Raw genomic sequence first — 19,511 nt, 5'->3', positions numbered from 1 at the left:
TGTTTTGCATCCTTTGAGTTAAGACTCTAAATAGACAAACAAGAAAATAACTGAACTTCCAAAAGAAGTTTATAATATAGATATAAATTATGTGTTTTGTATTAGCCACATAACTGTATGTGGATGGGAAATACATTGGAGATTAGAGTCATGTGACTTGAAAAGATTTAGTACTAGACCAAAGGTAAGATTTCCCCCAAGTGGATACATATAAATCCTTAACCTACATCCTTTTTTCCATTGTTGTGAACAAATTAAGTGTAATGGGGACTAAAAGCATATTATGTATGATCCCATTATTCGAGACTGGAATAATGGGATCATTTTTTGATTAATTTGGGTTATGAGTTTTAACATGGTACAGCTGGGCAGTATTAGAAAACTGACAGTGACAAAGAAACAATTACATTTCCTCACAGCAGAAAATAATTTAAATATCGTATCCGTGAAATTATTAACAAGGTGACAATATGGTACTTTGTGTTTCCCTGTTGACCGTAAATGAGTTATGGATCAAACACCAGCTTCCTCTATAGTAACTCAAGGAGGACTAGAGGCCATGTGAACTGCTGCGATCACGATTAAAAGAGATCCTCACTTTTGTCTGCGGGGATCAAAAAGACAGAAAAACCTTTCGGGGGGAAAACAAATGGATACATTTTTCATGAACATATTCCAAGGTTGCCAGATATTTTTGTAACGCTCCGACGTTGTTACTTCAAGATGTGTCATTCCTTCAAGACTCCACGTTAACTAAAAGGTACTACTGGTTTGCGGCAGCTTGGCCTGGTCGTGCACTAGATTTATGGAAGCAACAATTAATCCATATATGGGTACATGCAGTTAGCGACACGCCCAAAACACCTCCTCGCTCATGTGTCCTGTGGTTGCCCTGCCCCGCTGCCAGGAAGTTCAGGAACTCGGTCACCGCCCCAGCCCCCCCCCCTCTCGACCCCGTCCATTGTTGGGCAATAATCTGCGACATCGAATCACTCTTGACCGAAACTTTCCAGGTAACTAACTGCTGAAGATCAGTTTAAGCCGCCCATTGTTGCTTCTTCCCGAATATTTCGTTTCTCGAGGAGAAGTAGCTTGTACACGGTTAGGATCCCAACTCAACGGAGTCAGTGAGGGGAGCAAAAAGGGAGGAAAAGTTTTGAAGCAAGGAACTCCGTGATTCCCATTCCTCCATTTTGAACTTTTAAACTACAGTTTCTGCCTGTGGATTGTTTTCAGTAAGTTTTAACAGCGTCGCCTTTCTACTCTTGTCGTGTAGCACGTGTCTCACTCCGCGCATTGAGGCGACGGCTTACGGGTTCCGCAGCGTTAAATAAGCTAATCGTTAATGTCTGTTGTGTCGGCTAGCGTTAGCATTAGCAAGGTGCCGTGTTTGGACCGCTGTAAGTCAGCAGGTAACGTAACGTACGTTAGAGCTACACGGTCTCGAGCGTCCTCGGTGACATTAATAAGAAAACGCCCGTTTAAAATTGATTATTTTTGTCTACGCTGACTTAACCCGCACAGTCCCATTGTTTACTTTGTTTGTGTGTCAGTTAAAGTCAACATCCCCTTTAGTTACGTGTGGTGAAACCGACGTTTATATTATGAAAAGTTAGCTCGCGCTGCAGCAGGTGCAGCTTAAGCTACTTAACGTCGGTATTAGTGGCCAGCTAACGTTCGGTAGGAGCTGGACCTGCACTGTAGCCTCTCCACGAGTAATTAGTGTTGGCTTTAACGTGTTGTACTATTCAGGGCGTTACTATTTTTGGAAATGACATATCTGTTTATCATAAACTACACATTGTTTCTGTTTCCACTTCGTACAACTGGGTTTATGTTAATTTCTCGAGATATTTAAGGGTTGTTTTAAACTCAAATCACATGCGAGTATCGTAACCCCCACCAGTGGTGTCTGGCCTTGCACACAGTTTTGGTTTCATCGGAATAGATTTTGAGATCTCTGGCCCTGAGACTTCTGCCACACCCCGCTCAGAGGACGTGGGCGGAATTTCACATGCATCGTCCCAGTTAACGTCCGTTGACAAACCAGGTATATGCAGCCGTTTCTCAGCAAGAAGCAGTTTCGGTTGAAAGAGATACCAACACGGTCGGCGTGGTTGGATTGCGATTTGTGTGAAGTGACCTTTTGAATTGTAGTGGATGAGAAACCTGGCTGAGGTTGTAAGTACTGATAGTTTAAAGTCTCTGAGTTGTAGGAAGTGCTTCTAGATTTATGTCCACGGTGAAATGAGTTGTAACTTTGCAAGACAATCTGCAGCCAGATTTTGGGCATTTTGGAATTAACATTATCCATGCAAATGTAACATTACCTTGTTTTTAGGCCTAATTGAAAAGCACACACACCGTATAAATGAATGGCAGTTCAATATAACATTATTCACATTATGTTGTCACGTTATGATGTTTTTAATATCTTAGCCTCTTTGTTGACTACTTTGGTTAGTGGCCATCTACAACATCCTTCTCATAATGCAGCTGACCAACTTTTCAGTTGAGGCACCGCATCCCTCAGGGCTTGCTGAGTATCCAACCCCTCCCTTTTTAGACAGCTAATCAATGGAAATGCACTCGCTGCCTCAAAAGAAAAGACAAAAATCGAAATTTGGGCCACAGTATAACTTTTGGCATTCATTCTGCGAGGGATGGAGCATTGCTTTCCCAAAGAAAGAAAGACCTTTTATATTTTGATGAGACACTTTTTCAGACTAGTCTGAGAATCATAAAGAAAGCTTCATTTAGTAAACAAACATCTCTGTTTTCTTGGCAAACTATACATCTGCCCTCTAACATACAGCTACAATCATCTTAGATATATATATATATATATATATATATATGTGTTCTCGAAGACAACGATGTTTGGTGCAGTGTACTCTTTATTTCATCTGAAGAATGAAATTGACTTTTTTTCTGACTTTGCCAATATTTTATGTCCCGAATTCCAGACACCATGACAAACATCAACACAGCCAACATCAACTTCAAATGGGACCCAAAGAGTCTAGAGATTCGTACTCTGGCAGTGGAGAGGCTGCTGGAGCCTCTGGTCACACAGGTAATGTAAACACAGTCTGCATTATTATATTTAGAATAATAGGACAGGGCCAGCTAGCTCAAAGGTGGAATGTCTTCGTTACAATAAGTACTCTAAAATACAATAATTTAAACGTGATGCTAAAACAAAGTTGATAAACTTTGAATAAAAAACGTTTTCTGAAACACTAGTGACATGTTTTCACCAGAGCTTCTGTTTCAGTTGTTGAACCATTTTGTACCCCTGACACAGGTCACCACGTTGGTGAACTCCAGCAACAAAGGCCCATCTAACAAGAAGAAAGGACGCTCCAAGAAGGCTCATGTTTTGGCGGCGTCTGTGGAGAATGCCACCCAGAACTTCCTGGAGAAAGGAGAAAAAATTGCAAAGGAAAGTCAGTTCCTAAAGGATGAGCTTACTGCTGCCGTGGAAGACGTCCGCAAGCAAGGTATAGCATGTGTGGGTGTGATTTCCTGCTTGTACAGAGTGCTTCTAGGAGGAATGATAAATAAATCATACGCTATGTACATATTCTCTGCCCCTGTGGAAGACCTTAAAATAAGAATATGCTTTGAGCCTGATAGATTTATTTTTCCTATGGGGATATTTAGGGGGGCTATTAATATACATTTAATAAAGACATGCAAATGGTTATCATTCATATCCACAATACACAGTCATTACCCGTCCCTCTCCAATAAATCACAATTTTAAATGGCAATGTTAAGCCTCAACCTAAACCCGGTAATAAGCCACCTTTTTGTTTTACAAAAGCAAACAAGTTAAAACTAAAGCTGTCTGTATGTAGTCGAAAAATGTAGCTTAGTTTGCCATGTATCTTCTGATGCTGGCTGAGACCAAGCAGCCCTCCTCTGTCTACCAACGGTCCCTTCTGGCATTGAATCAGCAGAGGGAGGACAGGATGAATGACTGATACTCACTAATGTCTGTTTTTCAATATTTCTAAACTTCACTCAGTATTGTGTTGTCAGACATTTTATTGACATATTCAATCTGTTTTCGCAAGATGGTATTTAAGTTGATATTGTAACATCGCTGCAGTAAACATTACTGTTGCTTCTCTAGAAACAGATGCACATATTCAGTCCCGAAAAAGGATCGATAAGAGTATCCATTAAGAACCAGACCGAATGAGAGCTATCAATAACAGTAGTAGTGTTTATAAAATCTTAATGATACCCAGCATCATCTTAAGTCATAACAATAGGATTTAATAATGTAGAATTAAAATGACATGGACAGTTTTTTTATAGCGATTATTTATCTTAAAACATGTATAATGCATGATTTGATGTGAATCTAAAATGTCAATGAAACTGAGTGAAGTTTAGAAAGATTGAAAGTTGGACTTCATACGGAGCACTTTTGTTTTAGCTTGTTAGGAACAGTCTGCTTTTAGCCGGACAACCGCGCTGTGCTTGTGTAAAACATGGCAGCGGCAGCGCACTTAAATGAGTGAATGTAGTCGTCATAGTTATCTTAACTTGACCTGCTTCACTTCATTGTGTGTGTGGTTTGTAAGGAAGTGTGCGCTGCAGCATGATTTTAAAAGAAATGCAGAAAAAAGTATTGATAACTTTAGAGCCTATCAATATTCTGGTTTTACATAATTTAGCACTGCTGCCCATTTAATCCCGGGTGTATGTTCCCTTCCCATTTTTATCTTGATGATGAGGCGGCGTGGTGGTGGAGGAGATTTGTCTCACATTCTATGAAGGTTATCTGTTGGGCTGCTTTGTGCAGTACCAGTTCATTGTGTGACAGAATGAACAACTTGTGCACCGCAAGACCAAAATCTACCATCAAATCATCAGCCAATTACCCAATTAAATTACAAATTGTCTTGCAAAAGCTCATTCCGTCGTCTAACGGCTGCGATTGCACATTTAATTTATTCCTCTCTGCTCCAGATAGCTGGCTGTCTTTTGACACACTCGCAGAGACTAGGGAGCTATGACTCGAGGGTGGCGGTTATCACCTTTTTGAAGACGCATCTGTGTCACTGTGTTGTTTCTCCCCAGATGCCCAGCGAGTTAGATGTCCCCTACTCGAGCTCCGCTCTGAGTAGTTAGGAGGTAGATGACATGTGGCCAGATAGCCTGTGCAGTGCTCAGTGCCCAGGAATGTTACTGTAGTTGTGCTAAGCTGTCACTGGGCTGGAATTCACTGACTGTTGTTAGCTGGTGCCTCGGCCTGGCTGTCAGCTATGCCACGCTGCTCAGTGGAGCGTGCCCAGACTGATAATACGGCCATTGAGTGGAGTAACACCCTCCCACCCCCTAGATTCAGAAAGCATTTTCCACCCAGCTGTGACTTACCAGCTGTTTATAACTGCAGAAAAAAAATTCTGACATTATCATTAAGATTGCCAACAATGCATGTTGAAGTGGCTACTGGATCAAGTTCTCTTTCATTCTCAAATCATTTGAAATTAAATAATGTTTTCCCAGAGCAAATATTTTCTCTGAATATTTCAAATGATATTTGATTTGCCACATGCATCAGTATAATCAGTAGATATTTCTTTCCCCTCGTTACAGACTTTTTTTCCTTTAACGCAGCCGCTGCTGTTGCTCTTGTCCTTGTTCTCTCTGCCTTGCCCTTCCCTTGTGTCTTTGTGGCCCGGTTGGGCAGGGTTATTGTGTGATGTACATTTTAATCATTTCATCATGCACTTAGTCAGCCGCAGGTGAACGTTGGATGGATGGAAATTTATTAAAGGAGCTCTGATCACTATCTGCCCCTGAAAATGGCCATATTGACTTTGTTCACGGGAGGGGGGGATATAACAGCCTGAAGGGGCGGGACTGTGTTTGAGGTCCATGTTGTCGATCATTCCCACAAACTGCTTTCGCTCTGTCGGTGATCTCTGTTCCACAGGTTTGACGGTGCAACTTTTTTCCTCCCAAGTTATTGCTTTACTGAATTTGAAAATTAACTGTGAAATGCCCATTTGAAAAACACATTTTCTTCACTGGAATAATGATTGTTGAGTAAAACAGAATTGACAAGTTAATAATCATTCAGTCATTTGAAGTAATTTCACTTGAATCTTTGTGTCTCATTGTTATTATCAGGTGCTTTACTCTTTTTCATATCGCTGTAAATCAAATATCAAAGTTCCATTGTGGATTAGTCAATTGTCAAACAAATAATATGCAGCTACTCGCCGGGTTGATAATGATAATAATTGTTAGTTGCAGCCCTGTTGGTTGACTGTCCTGGGTGGATTTCTATATATTTTTTTTTAGTTGCAGCTGATGTGGACCGTAGAAATTGTTATTTCGTTGTATTAATGAGGATTTGGAATGGCACTGAAATGGCTATCAAACTTTTTTTATAACTGCATTCAAAACGTGTTAGTTATTGTTTTTGTGACATGGTGATGTCCCCTGAGATTTAACATCTTGTCATCGATGGATTATTTGAAGTGCAACACTGCGATATAGTTAGTTTTTCTCTGGTTGGTAGCGGTGCTTGTACACATCTAAACCTCTGATTGTTGAGTAAGTGACTTTAGAGTTTCAGTAAGTAATTGTTGAAGTGCACATATTGAGCTGAACGTGCTCGTGGGCATGCGTGATGGGGGGTGTATTAGCAAAGCAAACGACATTTATCAGGGGTTCTCGCAGTTTGTCAGTTTACCTACCCTAGGGGGGAGGAGGGGAGCAGCTGATGGCTTGTTATTGATGTTTCATTTACTAAGCTGAGTAGCTTCTATTTGTTTTCCTGTCCAGTCAAGCCTGTACCATTAGCTAAGACTTACACTGATCAGTCAGGTTGCATTTTAGAGTTTTTCTTTACAGCAGCATTGCAGCATCTCTGTGTGACAGGGACTATAGACAAAGACGCAGATTTGCTTTTAGAAGCTGCAAATTATTTCTGCTGAAGTTTAAAATGTTTCTACTCAAGGGAAAATATGTAGTTATTCATGAGATGCATGACTCAATGAATGTTAAAACACTGGAGCAGAAGAGAGATAAGGAAATGAGGAAACTGAAGTTACCGTTAAATTAGAAAATCTGTCAATGCGAGTTGTCACGCATACAGTCACAGCAAACTTCAGTCGGAGGACTCATCCAGTGACTGCTTGTGGCCGGAGCACACGGAAAACATTCCAGAGGTCAAAGCCAGAAAGTCACTTGACATTGTATCTAAATACAGAATCCTCGTTATCTTGGAGCGATAAAGTTCACTGAAACTTTGAAGTTGAATTGAAGAAAACAAAACAGACACTACTGCATTCGCATCCTACTCTGCACCGCTTGCATTTCCAGTTTATAAGATTAGGTTGGTATTGGGATTTTGCGGCGTCGCCTTTTTTTGTTTCAGGAAATACTATGGCGCGACATTCTGTCAACATATTTTCTTTGAAAGCATCCATAAATGTCTACACGGCTTACCCTGTTTGTCGTTGTGGTTGGACTCATTTCCAGCACACATTGGGGAAAAGGGATGACGTACACCCTCTATCATAGCACGTCTTTGTTATCAGGGAGCTCCTCTGCATACATGATTGTCATAGAAACAGTATTTAGCCAGATGACAACAACTGTTTAGAAGTGTGGCTGCAACCAACGGCAATTTTGATTATCAAAACGAGCATTTGACCATGAATAGCTATCGGCTTTTGAATTTAGCTCGAGGTGGTTTTAAACGTGTGCAAACTAACGGCAAAGCCAAAAAGTATTTTCACAAACTTTCCTGTTAGAAAACAGTTTGTGTTGCTGCCTGTAAACTTGTATTTGTTGTTCCAGTCTCTGTAAACTCTGGACCACATCATAGGAAAGTGGACAAGAAAAGTACTTGTCTCTTTTTCTTCTTTCTTTTTTCGGCTTTTGATCTCCAGTACACACAAAGGTGTTATAAGGCAATTCTTCGTGTTTGAATTTGGCTGTCCCTCCACTGGAGTAAACTATTTACGGATTTACTGTCCTGTTCATAATGTGAGCTTACAAAGTCTATTTGTGTGCCCAGTCAACTGTGCAGGCCCATCCAATGTGGGACAAAGCGTGGCGCTGGACCAACCAGACAGTGAGCCCTTTGTCGTGGCTTTGACCTCTTTTTTTCCCCCTTCTTTTTTAGAGGGCTGTGTGTGCAAGCAGAAATTATTACTGGACATTGAAGAGGTGTCCGAGAGTCTGTGTATGTCTTTGTTGCTCTGTGTGAAATGTGTCACAATGTTGCTTCTCTCCCGCACACTCCTCTTTGTCTCAAATGACGACTTTGACGCAATTAACTTGTAGCCTGGAACGGACGGTGACTCCTGTCAGTTCCAGGAGACCACCTCTACAACTTCTACAAGTGTAGCCTGCTACTACTGCTACGACTGCTAGTAAAACAGATTTAAGCAGGAATAATTTCTTATTTATTTATTTCAAAACACACACTTTGAAATCTAGTTCATAGTGCAGTTTTGAACAGTTGCCAGGTTTAAAAAGTGTGTTTTTGAACCCCTTTTCATTTGAAGTTTCAGTTTAAAACTTGAAGTTACATCAGATGTTTTGTCTTGTCACTCCTTGTCAGGTGAGTCAATGCGGCAGGCTTCTGGAGAGTTTGCAGAAGACCCTTGCTCATCTGTGAAGAGGGGCAATATGGTCCGTGCTGCCAGAGCCCTCCTGTCGGCAGTCACACATCTGTTGGTGCTGGCAGACATGTCTGATGTCTACAAACTTCTGCTGCAGCTTAAACTGGTGAGATGGTTATATTCCTCTGGATAATAGACATTACATAGAAGCCTACTTCCACTTAATGGAAACATGGCATACTATATCCCCTCTATCAAGAAACAGTGTTTTGAACAGTTGTTTGAGCCCTGACATTGCTTTGAATTGTCTATTTGCACATACCGCAGTCTGATGCCAACGATGACTACATTCTGCTGTTCATTTGATTTTAGTACCCATGAGTTTGAGTAACTCCTTTTTAAAAATGTATTAATACATAAACCTACATTTTTGATTTTCTCTCTGGTATCACCTCAACTGTTCACCTCTTGAAACATAAGATGAAAATTAAAACTGTGCAAACATTTTCTTAAGTTGTATATCATGAGTTCTAGGTTACCGTTGTCCAAATTGACCATTCATTCTGTTTTAATTATTCTAATCTGCAGTAAAGGACTGTGCTATTATTCCCTTAGTATTGTCTAACTTTTTCCACCTACTCGGCTCAGGTGGAAGAGAATCTTGTGAAAGTGCGTAATGCCGGAACAGAGCAGGACCTTGGGATCCAATATAAGGCCTTAAAACCAGAGGTGGATAAGCTGAACATCATGTCCGCCAAGAGACAGCAGGTAATGTACAGTTTGTTCAAAAAAAAAGAAGACATTGTGGGAGCAGAGGAGTCAGATGGATTTAATTGGGTTGAGAGGTTATCGAGTACCTGAATGGGTGTTGGTGGTCTTTTCACTCAATATGCTCTCGCAGAGCAAATGGAAAGTAAACCAGCTGGAGTAAGCATGAAGAAGGGCGCCTCATGCTTCAGCTGGACGATTAGATGCAGTAAGCATGAACAATCTACTTATTACCAATTGCAGTGAAGTAGGCCAGGGGTGCTAGAAAACAGCATAAAGACGTGACTCCAAATGCGACAAAAGAATTCCTCGTGAAATCACTGCTAATAAATTAAAATTAAGAATGCTTTGTGAATACAGCTTTTATATACATATACCTTTCTTTTTCATAATTTGTCAGAATTATCATTAAACTCGAAGTGCGAAGGATTTAGTGTATGTTTTAGTAATTTCTTTAACCTGTCCTGTGGAAAACATCATGTATCGATGTTTACGGCATATAACAACCACAGTGAATAGTGGCAGGACTTAAATGTTTAACTGCTAGTTTTACACAATGCTGTCAGAAACGTCATGAACTTCAACCACAATGTTTAGAACATTTTGTCATCTTTCTATGGTGTGCACATTTGTGGACCATCTAAAATCGAGTCAAAAATGTTTTTTGCACCGCCTCTCCTTGGTTCAACCATGATCCATTGCATGCACACAGGCAGTGTTACAATACAGTAATACAGTTTGTGGTGCCAGTGGCAGTACTACAAACAACGGTTGTGGTGTTTGGTTGAAAATAGTTGACGCAGTGATGAATACCAGCTTCATGCTTCAATAACATGGTATCTGCTAAATCCACCTTAAGACCAGACAGTTCTTGTTCTTCATATCCTCCTCCTTTCAATGGAATGCCAAAATAATCACAGATTATCTTGGGATGAAATTGCTTTTTTTATGGATAGCAAAATCATTTTTTTAACCAAATTGAATTCCAGAAAGTAATGGGGCCTAAAGACCATTGCTTTTTTTTTTTTTTAGAGCGTCACACGCACTAGGGAAAAAAATCCCTGGAAGTGTTCCATTTGGAGAAGCTTTTTTTTTTTCTGTATGCAAGCTGGTTTTTTTCACGCCAATAAGTCTATGCCAGTGATCTCTATCTCCTCTCCTCTCTTCCATGAATATATATTTGCAATATAATGCTGAGGTCTGAATAGAAATGCATTAATTTGCAAAGGCGTATTATAATGGCCTGATTATGACTGTTGTGTTAGAGCAGGAGACATAAATAAATCTGGGTCATCCAGAGCAAACTCTGTCACACTTAGTGTCTCCATAAGGGCATGTCAGGCCCATTTTGGATCCAAAGTACATTACCAACCAGCCCCCTGTATGTACTCCATCTCCCAGTTAACCCTGTCTGTTTTTTGTCCTTTTCCACTTGCTTTTTAAACTCCTTCTGCTAGGAGCTAAAAGACAACCACCACAAGGACCAAATGGCTGCTGCTCGCGGTGTGCTGCAGAGGAACATCCCCATGTTGTATACAGCGTCTCGTGCCTGCCTCCAGCACCCTGACGTGGCAGCCTACAAGGCTAACCGTGACCTGATCTACAAGCAGCTGCAGCATGCCGTCTCCGGCATCTCCAACGCCGCTCAGGCCACGGCCTCTGAGGACTCGGCACTCAATCAGCCAGCAGGCGGTGGAGAGCTTGCCTACGCCCTCAACAATTTTGATGTAAGTCAAGTGGCTTACTTTTTTGTCTTTTTGAGTTAGTTTTTTTTGCGAGTCCACACGGACATCCAGGTATCTGGCAGATTAATGAAAACGGGAACTTTCATATTGTTTCCCTACAACAGTATGGCTCAATATGTGTGGTACCCAAAGGTATGATACTACTATTTATTAACTGAGATGGATGAGGGCGTTTACAGAAAGTTAAGTTAGATCAGAGTTTCTGTTTGTAGAACCTACCAACTGAATCATAAAATGACAAAAACCCTTGAAGGGTTTGAGGTGGAAATAAGGACAAGATATGTGGACAAATTGGGACATGGCTTTGGGGTACATTGAATATGTTCTTGAGTCACTACTACTTCATTCCTTGGTTTTGCTTCTATGTCAAATGAAGGAGGTTTGCACAGATCTTGTAAATAACTTGACCATTTCTCTGCTGGTAGATGCTGACCTTTGCTCTACTGGTTGTTTTTAAAGAATGAAGCTGATGTATATTGTATTCTCATTGTTATTGGAAATAGATGGCAATCTGAAATGGGAGCTTTTCAAAAAATATATTTTTACTTAAGCAAGATTCTAGAAATGCACTATATGGTCCTCAAGGTGTCCTTCATTTTGACATTTAGTACAAGGGTGAGCCTGGAAACAACCCGCCAAAAATAACAGTTTAATATTGCTGTCTGGTCTCTCATATTCATGCTTAAAATATTCATACCTCTGAAAAGCGGTGTCATCCAGAATTTACTCCATATCCAGCGTACCTCTAAAATCCACAGTTGACTCACACAAACTAAATTTAGTTTTGTAATAATTTATATTGCTCTATTTCTGTGCACTTGCTCTCTAATTATGAAGATAGCTGTGATGGCGTTAAAACTGTACTCAGCCTCAACCTTAAATTAAATGATGTTTTAAATGTATTTATTAAAATATATCTTAGTATTAATAAGAACGTGAAACTGAACGGGTATATGAAACATAGGACCTACTAGTCATCATAATATTGACATTAAACAACATCAAGATAGCAGCTGGATAAAACATTGAGCTAATCATCTCAATGCTGCCCGGAGTGATAAATGCAAAGAGGATTCACTTTATTCCTTTTTTACATTTCTTTATTTCTGCGTCTGACTTTTTTTTACAGGAGATTTGTTCACATTCAAGACGGCTTCCAACGATTTTGAACACCACAATTATCCATAATGACAAATTAAATCTTGATCAGTGAGCCATAGAAGTCCACGCTTTCATTGTGCCCTCTCCTTTGCTAGACTCACTCTTTAGTCATTGACAACTAGCAGTGTATAACTTGATGTGTTAATCCTGCTGTGACTGACTGATGCAATCTGCATAAGCATATTTTACGTGCCCATGGTCATATGATGCACCGTTTAATTATTTACTTGTGACCTTTTGCATGCATCTTAAAGGTGGTTATTGCAAATCAAGGGCTTTCTTTTAGTGAAGCCTGGGTTGGAAGTTTGTATTTGTTTGCTATAGCCAAAAGGAGAGCGACCTTTGTAGTAAAGGGATGTTTATAATAATTATGTAATGATTGGATCTCTGGCAATTTACTGGATGCCCAGGTTCACATGTGTAAATCCTCTGTTCACATTGACAGCAAGACTTTCACTTTCCAATTTAATTATTGTATACTTTCTATTAATGCAGTATACTTATCTAGGATCCTAACATTTGTTTAAAGTATTCTTGCCTCTGACTTCAAAGTGCCTATATGATCTTTAAAAAAAAAAAATCTTCTAAAAGAAATGGCATAGTTCAATACTTCATGTTCATTCCAAAATGCTTTGCCCTGTTACCGTCAGTAAAAATGCTTAGGTCTTTTATTTGAGTCAGTAGCTCTGAGAAAGACCATTACAAAATTTACTTAAACTAAGCTTCTTTTTTTTTAGTGCCACAAGTGGTATTTAGGCATTCCGCTTAAAGCATCCTTCATCAAGTGAACATTCATTTTATATACTTAGCACTGAGTATATAAAAGAAGGACATTATAGCTTCCTACAAATTTAGTGAAATGATATCCTAATGGGTGGAGGAAGGGAAAGTTGACAGCAGTAAGTTGCGAACAGCAATTTGTGTGTTTTTGTAATGGGCTGACCATTCGGGCTGAGTGGATTACAGTCATGGAAATTTATGTGACTCATAAATTATGAAAGCATTTCTCTCTGACACATGGCATGTCAAAGGAATAACTTACATAAAACATGTGTCAACAATGCACTCTCTCAGAGCGGTTGCACCATTAATTGTCACAGGTAGCCAAGCAAAAAGTCACTCCCCAAAAACTTGAGGCAAATGAGTAAAAAAAGAAAAGAAACTACATTTCTCTTTCTTCTACATCTTTCTATGTGCCTGTTTCCATGGCGATATGACACGAAGTGAAGGAGGTCAGATGAGGGGGGCTGGAGGTGGCTTTGATAGAGGGCGGGCTGCCTAATAAACCGTGTTTCTAACAGATGAATTGTTTAATATTTTCTAGCAACACGGCATCTGAGGAAGCGCCGAGTTTGTCTGCCATGACTTTCTTTCTTCCAGCTGCCACAAGCGCCATGGTCATACCGTAACTCTCTGCAGTGCCTCTCCAGCATGTCAACTAGTTGCCTCTCAGCAGACTTGCTCTGTGAAATCAGACATTTAAGTGTTCTCTCTCATCCTGCAGACATAAAAGAGAAGACAGCGGATTTACGACAGCACTTCTGTGCCTCAAAAGAAACCTAGTGAAGACGATAAAGTCCAAATCCTTTAACAAAAAAGGGCATATATATTTATACAAGTACATCTTCATAGGCACATCTTTTGCCTAAAATTAATCTTGTAGTCTACATTGCAGACACGGGGCTACTGCTTCCTTGTTGATTAATGTGTCAGGTCCTTGGAGGAACTTTTCTCTCGCTGTCAAGCAAGTGATTAATAGGACAAATATTTGATCTGTGCACTCTTTTGTACTTTGTGACTGAATAAGGTTTTTGGATAAGCCATTGTCTTTTTGTCTGCATGACACAGATAAACAAAGGGCACTCCTGAGTTCAATTTAGAGGAGCCAGTTATTTTTGCACAAGCAATTAAAATATTTTTGCAATGGGGTATGTACATTGTAGTACTCTTGGATAGTTAAAAAAAAACTTCTGACAACAGCATTTGAATTTAGACATGTTTGTTTTCTGTTTTCATGCTTAGAACGGGTTAGAACGTTTTGGATAAATAGACATTTTTCCCAGCACAGTTTTCTTTTTTTTTGTCAGAGCAGTCCCTCGGGATCAGACTGCCGGCTCTGAGGTTTGCACTGGCTGAAATTGAGTCGCTACACCTGCTAACTGGGTCTACTGAAGGATATCGCTGCAGCACGATGCATAGATGTCTTCGACATAGTGTCAACACTGTTACTACTTCATATTCTGTTGATTGCTTTTTCTCATTGTTTTAAACAAAAATTCTGGCCGAATAATACACATTGCACCGTTAACACATTCTTCCCTTCAGGTTTTTCAGATTTCTCTCTTCGGTCTCGTAGGGAGAGTTGCATTTTGACTTTTAGCATTTTTTGCTCCCTGTGTAATTTCCCCTCTGACCTTTTCCTTACAGAAACAAATCATCGTGGACCCCCTGGCGTTTAGCGAGGAGCGCTTTCGTCCCTCCCTGGAGGAGCGCCTTGAGAGCATTATCAGTGGTGCTGCCCTCATGGCCGACTCTTCTTGCACACGTGATGACCGCAGGGAGCGCATAGTGGCCGAATGCAATTCTGTGCGCCAGGCTCTTCAGGACCTTCTGTCTGAGTACATGGGCAATGTAAGTGTCTTACCTTTCCATTTCCTACCTCTTGCCACCACACCCACTCTGTATGCGCAACACAACCGCTCTCTTAATTTAGTTTTGCCTTAATTGGACAGTTGGACAGAAAGATTTATAAGGTCAAAAGACGCATATAAACAAAAACATTTGAGTTCTTAATTTCAGCCAAGATAAACATAGAAGCACATATAAGAGTTACCTCCATGTTGAACCTAATGAATAAATAGTTTTTGATGAAGTTAATCTGCTTTACAAATACTGTCATACTTGGATCTGGGATCCAAGTAAATCCATACTTATCTGTTCAACGCCCTTTGGGAAAATCCTAGTCCTAGGATTCTTTTTCATCCACTTTACATCTTACCTTACTTTATGTCCTAAATAGAAATATCAAGAGTCCTCTAATTCTTAACAGATTCTTTTCCCAATATTTATTTGTGTGCAGTAATACTTCCAGCATCTTACTTAACTTGTGTTGAGAGAAAGAGTTAATTGAGAACAAATGAAAATCCCTCTCTCATTGTCTCCATAAAAGCGCCATCCTGTCCATTAAATTACATAATTAATCTATGGAAATTAACACTGTCACTGCTTTAAATGGTTCTCAATACAGGACTGCAACCAACCGTCTCTCTTGGTAATCAAGTCTTTGTAGACGACATCAAAATGTGAAATCGATCTTTTGTTAAGTTGTATAATGCGCAAACTGTAATGAGCCATACATTAAAATACAAAAGTCACTGGTGTATTTATGGAGGGGACTCTAAGTATGGAGAGAAAGTATTTGTATTTATATTTATATTTAATTTCAGGCAAATGGCCGTGGGTCTATTTATGTGCATACTGTGGATGGAGGTTTGGATGTTGCTTGAATATCTTTAAGATAAAATGTCAGTGATTTGGTTATTACACTGCATACTTATTGTTAATATTCTAATAATCACATAAGTGCTGTTTGTGTTCTTAACTGGAGGTTTGGAAGTGGACTGTTGGCGTGTGTGATCTAGTTGGATTTTAAGCCATTATGTGGTGTCAGATGCCCCAAGTGCGATGTTTTGCACTATGTCTTTGTGTTTACATTCAAATCAGGGTCCACCCTTTCCAGTGTAATACACCTCAAGCTGTTTGGTAACTGCCAAAAATCCAGAACGAGAACATCTCCTGAATTTGAGCAGTTTGGTTACCATAATGGATTAGTTAGCATTAGCTAACTATCTAAACCCAACACTAACGCATAATTGAATCCAATTAATAAACTATTGAGTCCAACATTTTATTGTCTTTGCAGACCCAAACTCACTGCTGCCTCATCCACACCTATCAGTCAGTGGTTGAACTGAGCAGCTCAGAGCACCTTGTATTTGATCATGTCAGTAATTAAGTAGGTATTTCGATGGACTGTTCACACTGACATAGTTACGCTATGGGGGCGATGAAACAGGGCATATGTGCCTTGGAGAGATGGGCACTTTTACAACTTTTTAAAATGTATTATCTGACCAGAATGTATCAGATTTCCTTGGATTTCAATCAGTCTTGAGTGCTTCTCGGATACCTTTTATACATAGCTTTTTTGAGATCAGATGGCTATCCAATCCGCATGAAGCGACTAGGTTCAAATGAGGTTACACAAATGGTTTATCCTATTTTTATCTTATTAATCAAACAATAAGCTATTATCTCACTGAAATGTACTGAAATGTCTTTTTTGACTGACTGTTTCTATCGAGGCAGACACTTTTAACCACCCCAGGTAACAAGGAAAAGCACTGGATTTTGGCTTTTTGTTTCCCATCTGCATTTGCCCATTTATTCATAAGAGACAATTTGATTTTGATAATGTCTGTTTGGTCTGCGTCTCTTCCTATAACTTTCCCAAGAGATAATTTCAGGCGAACATCTTGCTGTGGCGAGGACCTTTAGTTAAGGAAGGAAACCCTTTCTTGCTCCGATTCTTCTTTTCTCTTTTTTGGAAACAGTTCTGTTAAACCACTCCTGAATATCCTCTCTGTAACAGCAGAATTTCAGTGTGAGCCATTCACCCAGTGGTAATGACTTATTTATTACTATCTATGAGCTTGAACGTTATCTGTTTTCTGCAGTTCTTGCAGCCTTTTTCGATGTACAATCGTGAAGGGCACATCTTTCCCATTTCATGTGTAGACAGTGGTTCTGTGGCTGTTATGGATGTCTGGCCATACAGGGTGTGATCGTAGTACAGATTCTAACTTTCACACACACACTGCAGCCTACCAGAGCACAAATGTCTGAATGATGCAAATGCTGCAAATTGATCTCCAATTTGTTCAATGACCTGCTATAGGCTTAAATGGTGGCTGCTAATTTTGGCGTGCCTGGCTAACTTGCTTACTTCCTAATAGTAATAAGCCTTCTAAGTCAAGAGTAACCTCACATTATCGAAATACAGTATTTTGTAGGTCTTTCGGTTATATTATAAATAGGGCAATTTAGGAATAGCACATCTGCTGCATGGCTGCTGAGCCAGGTTATTTACTATAGGAGAGAATTGGGCAATGTCCTACGCCTGCCTGCTTTATAAGAGGGCAGATCTGCACCCACAAGTCTTATGTCTCTTCTTGGCCCTTGAACAAATTCGCCATGGAATGTCACTGAAATATTTTTATGCCACTTGTTTTTATAAACAAAAATGACAGTTGCAATCACTCTGTAGTTTGACAAAATTGGCTTTGTTTCAATGTTTCAAAAAAATAATATTTTGTATTAGAACGGTGTTAGTTTTGCTTAGTTTGGTAGTACTTGGGGGCAAGTATTTGATAGGCATGAATGTAGCCTTTCACTAACTCCGTGTTTTTGCCTTTTGCTGCATATGGAAATAGTTTACATTTGCCCTCAATGGTGTCTTGTGATTTTATTAAATTGAATGCATTGAGCATAAATGGCACATATTTAATTCCGTCGCCAATAGAATCTTGTGGAGAGTTATCACATAAACCAGCTTTGAAGTACAATTGTAAACAGTTTCGGAGCTGTTAAATAAAACATTTGTAACCTGATAAATATTCAGTCAGTGTCCTGTTGTCAAGAACGTTTGATTTGATAGCTGCTCAACTTACAAAACTCTGTTTTTGTGTGTCTTTCACTGGACATTGACAGACAAAATGACAAGCAGTCAGATGTCAACTAAGTTTACATGTCACTTTCTCTCAATACCTTTCCTGCCCATGCTCGGTTATCACCGCCATGTTTTGCTCTCATTGCTCATCCAGAACACTGCCAGTTTATTTTAAGGTTCAGGCCATTCATGCGCCATCTCTGGTTCGGTTCAAAACATGTTTTCTCCTTGACTGGACTCCTCCATGCCCCTCCTGTAGCCCTGTATGACTTACGATCTCAGATTCACAGAGGAACACATCTCATCCCCACAGTGATGGTGAGTGGACATGACAGGGATTTGGCCAGATGGAAGGAAACCAATGAGAAGCATAATATCTGTGTCCACCTTCTGCATTTAATGGCCTCTTTGAACTGCGCCTGTCATGCAGTTACAGGACTCCAGACTGCAACCAAAATGGTCACACATGCAATACATTTTTTAGTTCAATTCTAACATGGCCCCATCTGTGCAATGCAAGTGCTTGACTATCATTGTAAATGGGAGACATCAGCACATCAGCGATTGTTTATGCCATTCTTGCCCCGCCTCCAAAGACGCAAAGGTTAACTTGACAAGCCAGTGTTTAGCAGTTAAGAGGCAGGGTCGCGCCCTTGTGCTGGTCGCAGTCTCATGTTCGCGGGGTAGAAGTGCTCCCTCTCGAGGACGCTTTGCTCCTCGCATCACGTGCATGTGCCCGTTTTTGTGTGCGCATCTTAAGACTTATTAAATGCAATACGCATGTATGTGGGGCTTGAAAGCTTTTACGAAGCAAATCCATCTAGCTGTTACCGTGTTCCAAAAATGAAATGGTCTGAAGCTGTTATTTAAAATCCAAATGAAGAGGCTGGTGGGGCGGGAGAGCCAATGATAAGTTCTGACTGAGACGCCACTCATGTTGAAAATACAGGCAGTTAGTGTCATTGATTAATACCAGTGGTGGAATAAGTACAAATACCCTGATTTTAAATAAGTGTGTTGAAGTAAAATATTTCTCTCAGAAATGTAGTGTAGTAAAAATTGTACATGATTATAATATTACTTGAGTAAGTGTAGTTGTTACGCTCCACCACACAAAAAGGGTGTGAACAAATCATGGGTTGGTGCGACCAACTGAGACCGTTGGTAGCTCCCAGTGGAAAAGTTAGTCCTGAGTACACCTAATGAGATAGCTGGTCCCTTAAAACAACAGTAGACCGTGTGATGGGTAACTCGATTGTATCTGTGATAAACCTTGGCAGACCAATCAAACCTCACATTGGTTAAACGAGGATGTGTGTGTGTGTGTGCTCCCATTCTAAAGCCGAGCTTTAGAGGTGCGATGATATATGTAATTCATGCAGGAAAGGAAATGCCTTCCTTGAGCAGAGATGCACTATCGGGCCATACGTCCTGATTTGGCTATATGTGTTTTGATGGCCACAGTTCCGTCCGCATCTATTCTTATCATTGTAGATGGGGCAGTGC

The 19,511-nt window shown here is 40.1% G+C and overlaps 1 protein-coding gene across 3 annotated transcripts in view; it reads left to right on the top strand.

Moving 5' to 3' along the window:
- Window positions 1–917: 917 nt before the first annotated feature.
- ctnna1 (catenin (cadherin-associated protein), alpha 1) overlaps window positions 918–19,511 on the top strand; it is a 69,103-nt gene continuing 50,509 nt past the window's right edge. The window contains exons 1-7 of one of the 3 annotated variants that reach the window (XM_034542903.1): window positions 918–1,013; window positions 2,967–3,076; window positions 3,308–3,503; window positions 8,603–8,769; window positions 9,252–9,371; window positions 10,829–11,098; window positions 14,705–14,908. In XM_034542903.1, coding sequence (XP_034398794.1) covers window positions 2,972–3,076; window positions 3,308–3,503; window positions 8,603–8,769; window positions 9,252–9,371; window positions 10,829–11,098; window positions 14,705–14,908 — 1,062 coding nt within the window. In that variant the 5' untranslated portion in view covers window positions 918–1,013; window positions 2,967–2,971. The other 2 variants (XM_034542904.1, XM_034542905.1) reach the window with 2 other exon arrangements.

This window comes from Cyclopterus lumpus, chromosome 10 (genome assembly GCF_009769545.1).
Source record: "Cyclopterus lumpus isolate fCycLum1 chromosome 10, fCycLum1.pri, whole genome shotgun sequence".
NCBI classification, from domain to species: domain Eukaryota; kingdom Metazoa; phylum Chordata; class Actinopteri; order Perciformes; family Cyclopteridae; genus Cyclopterus; species Cyclopterus lumpus.
This window is presented reverse-complemented; position numbering and strand designations above follow the sequence as displayed.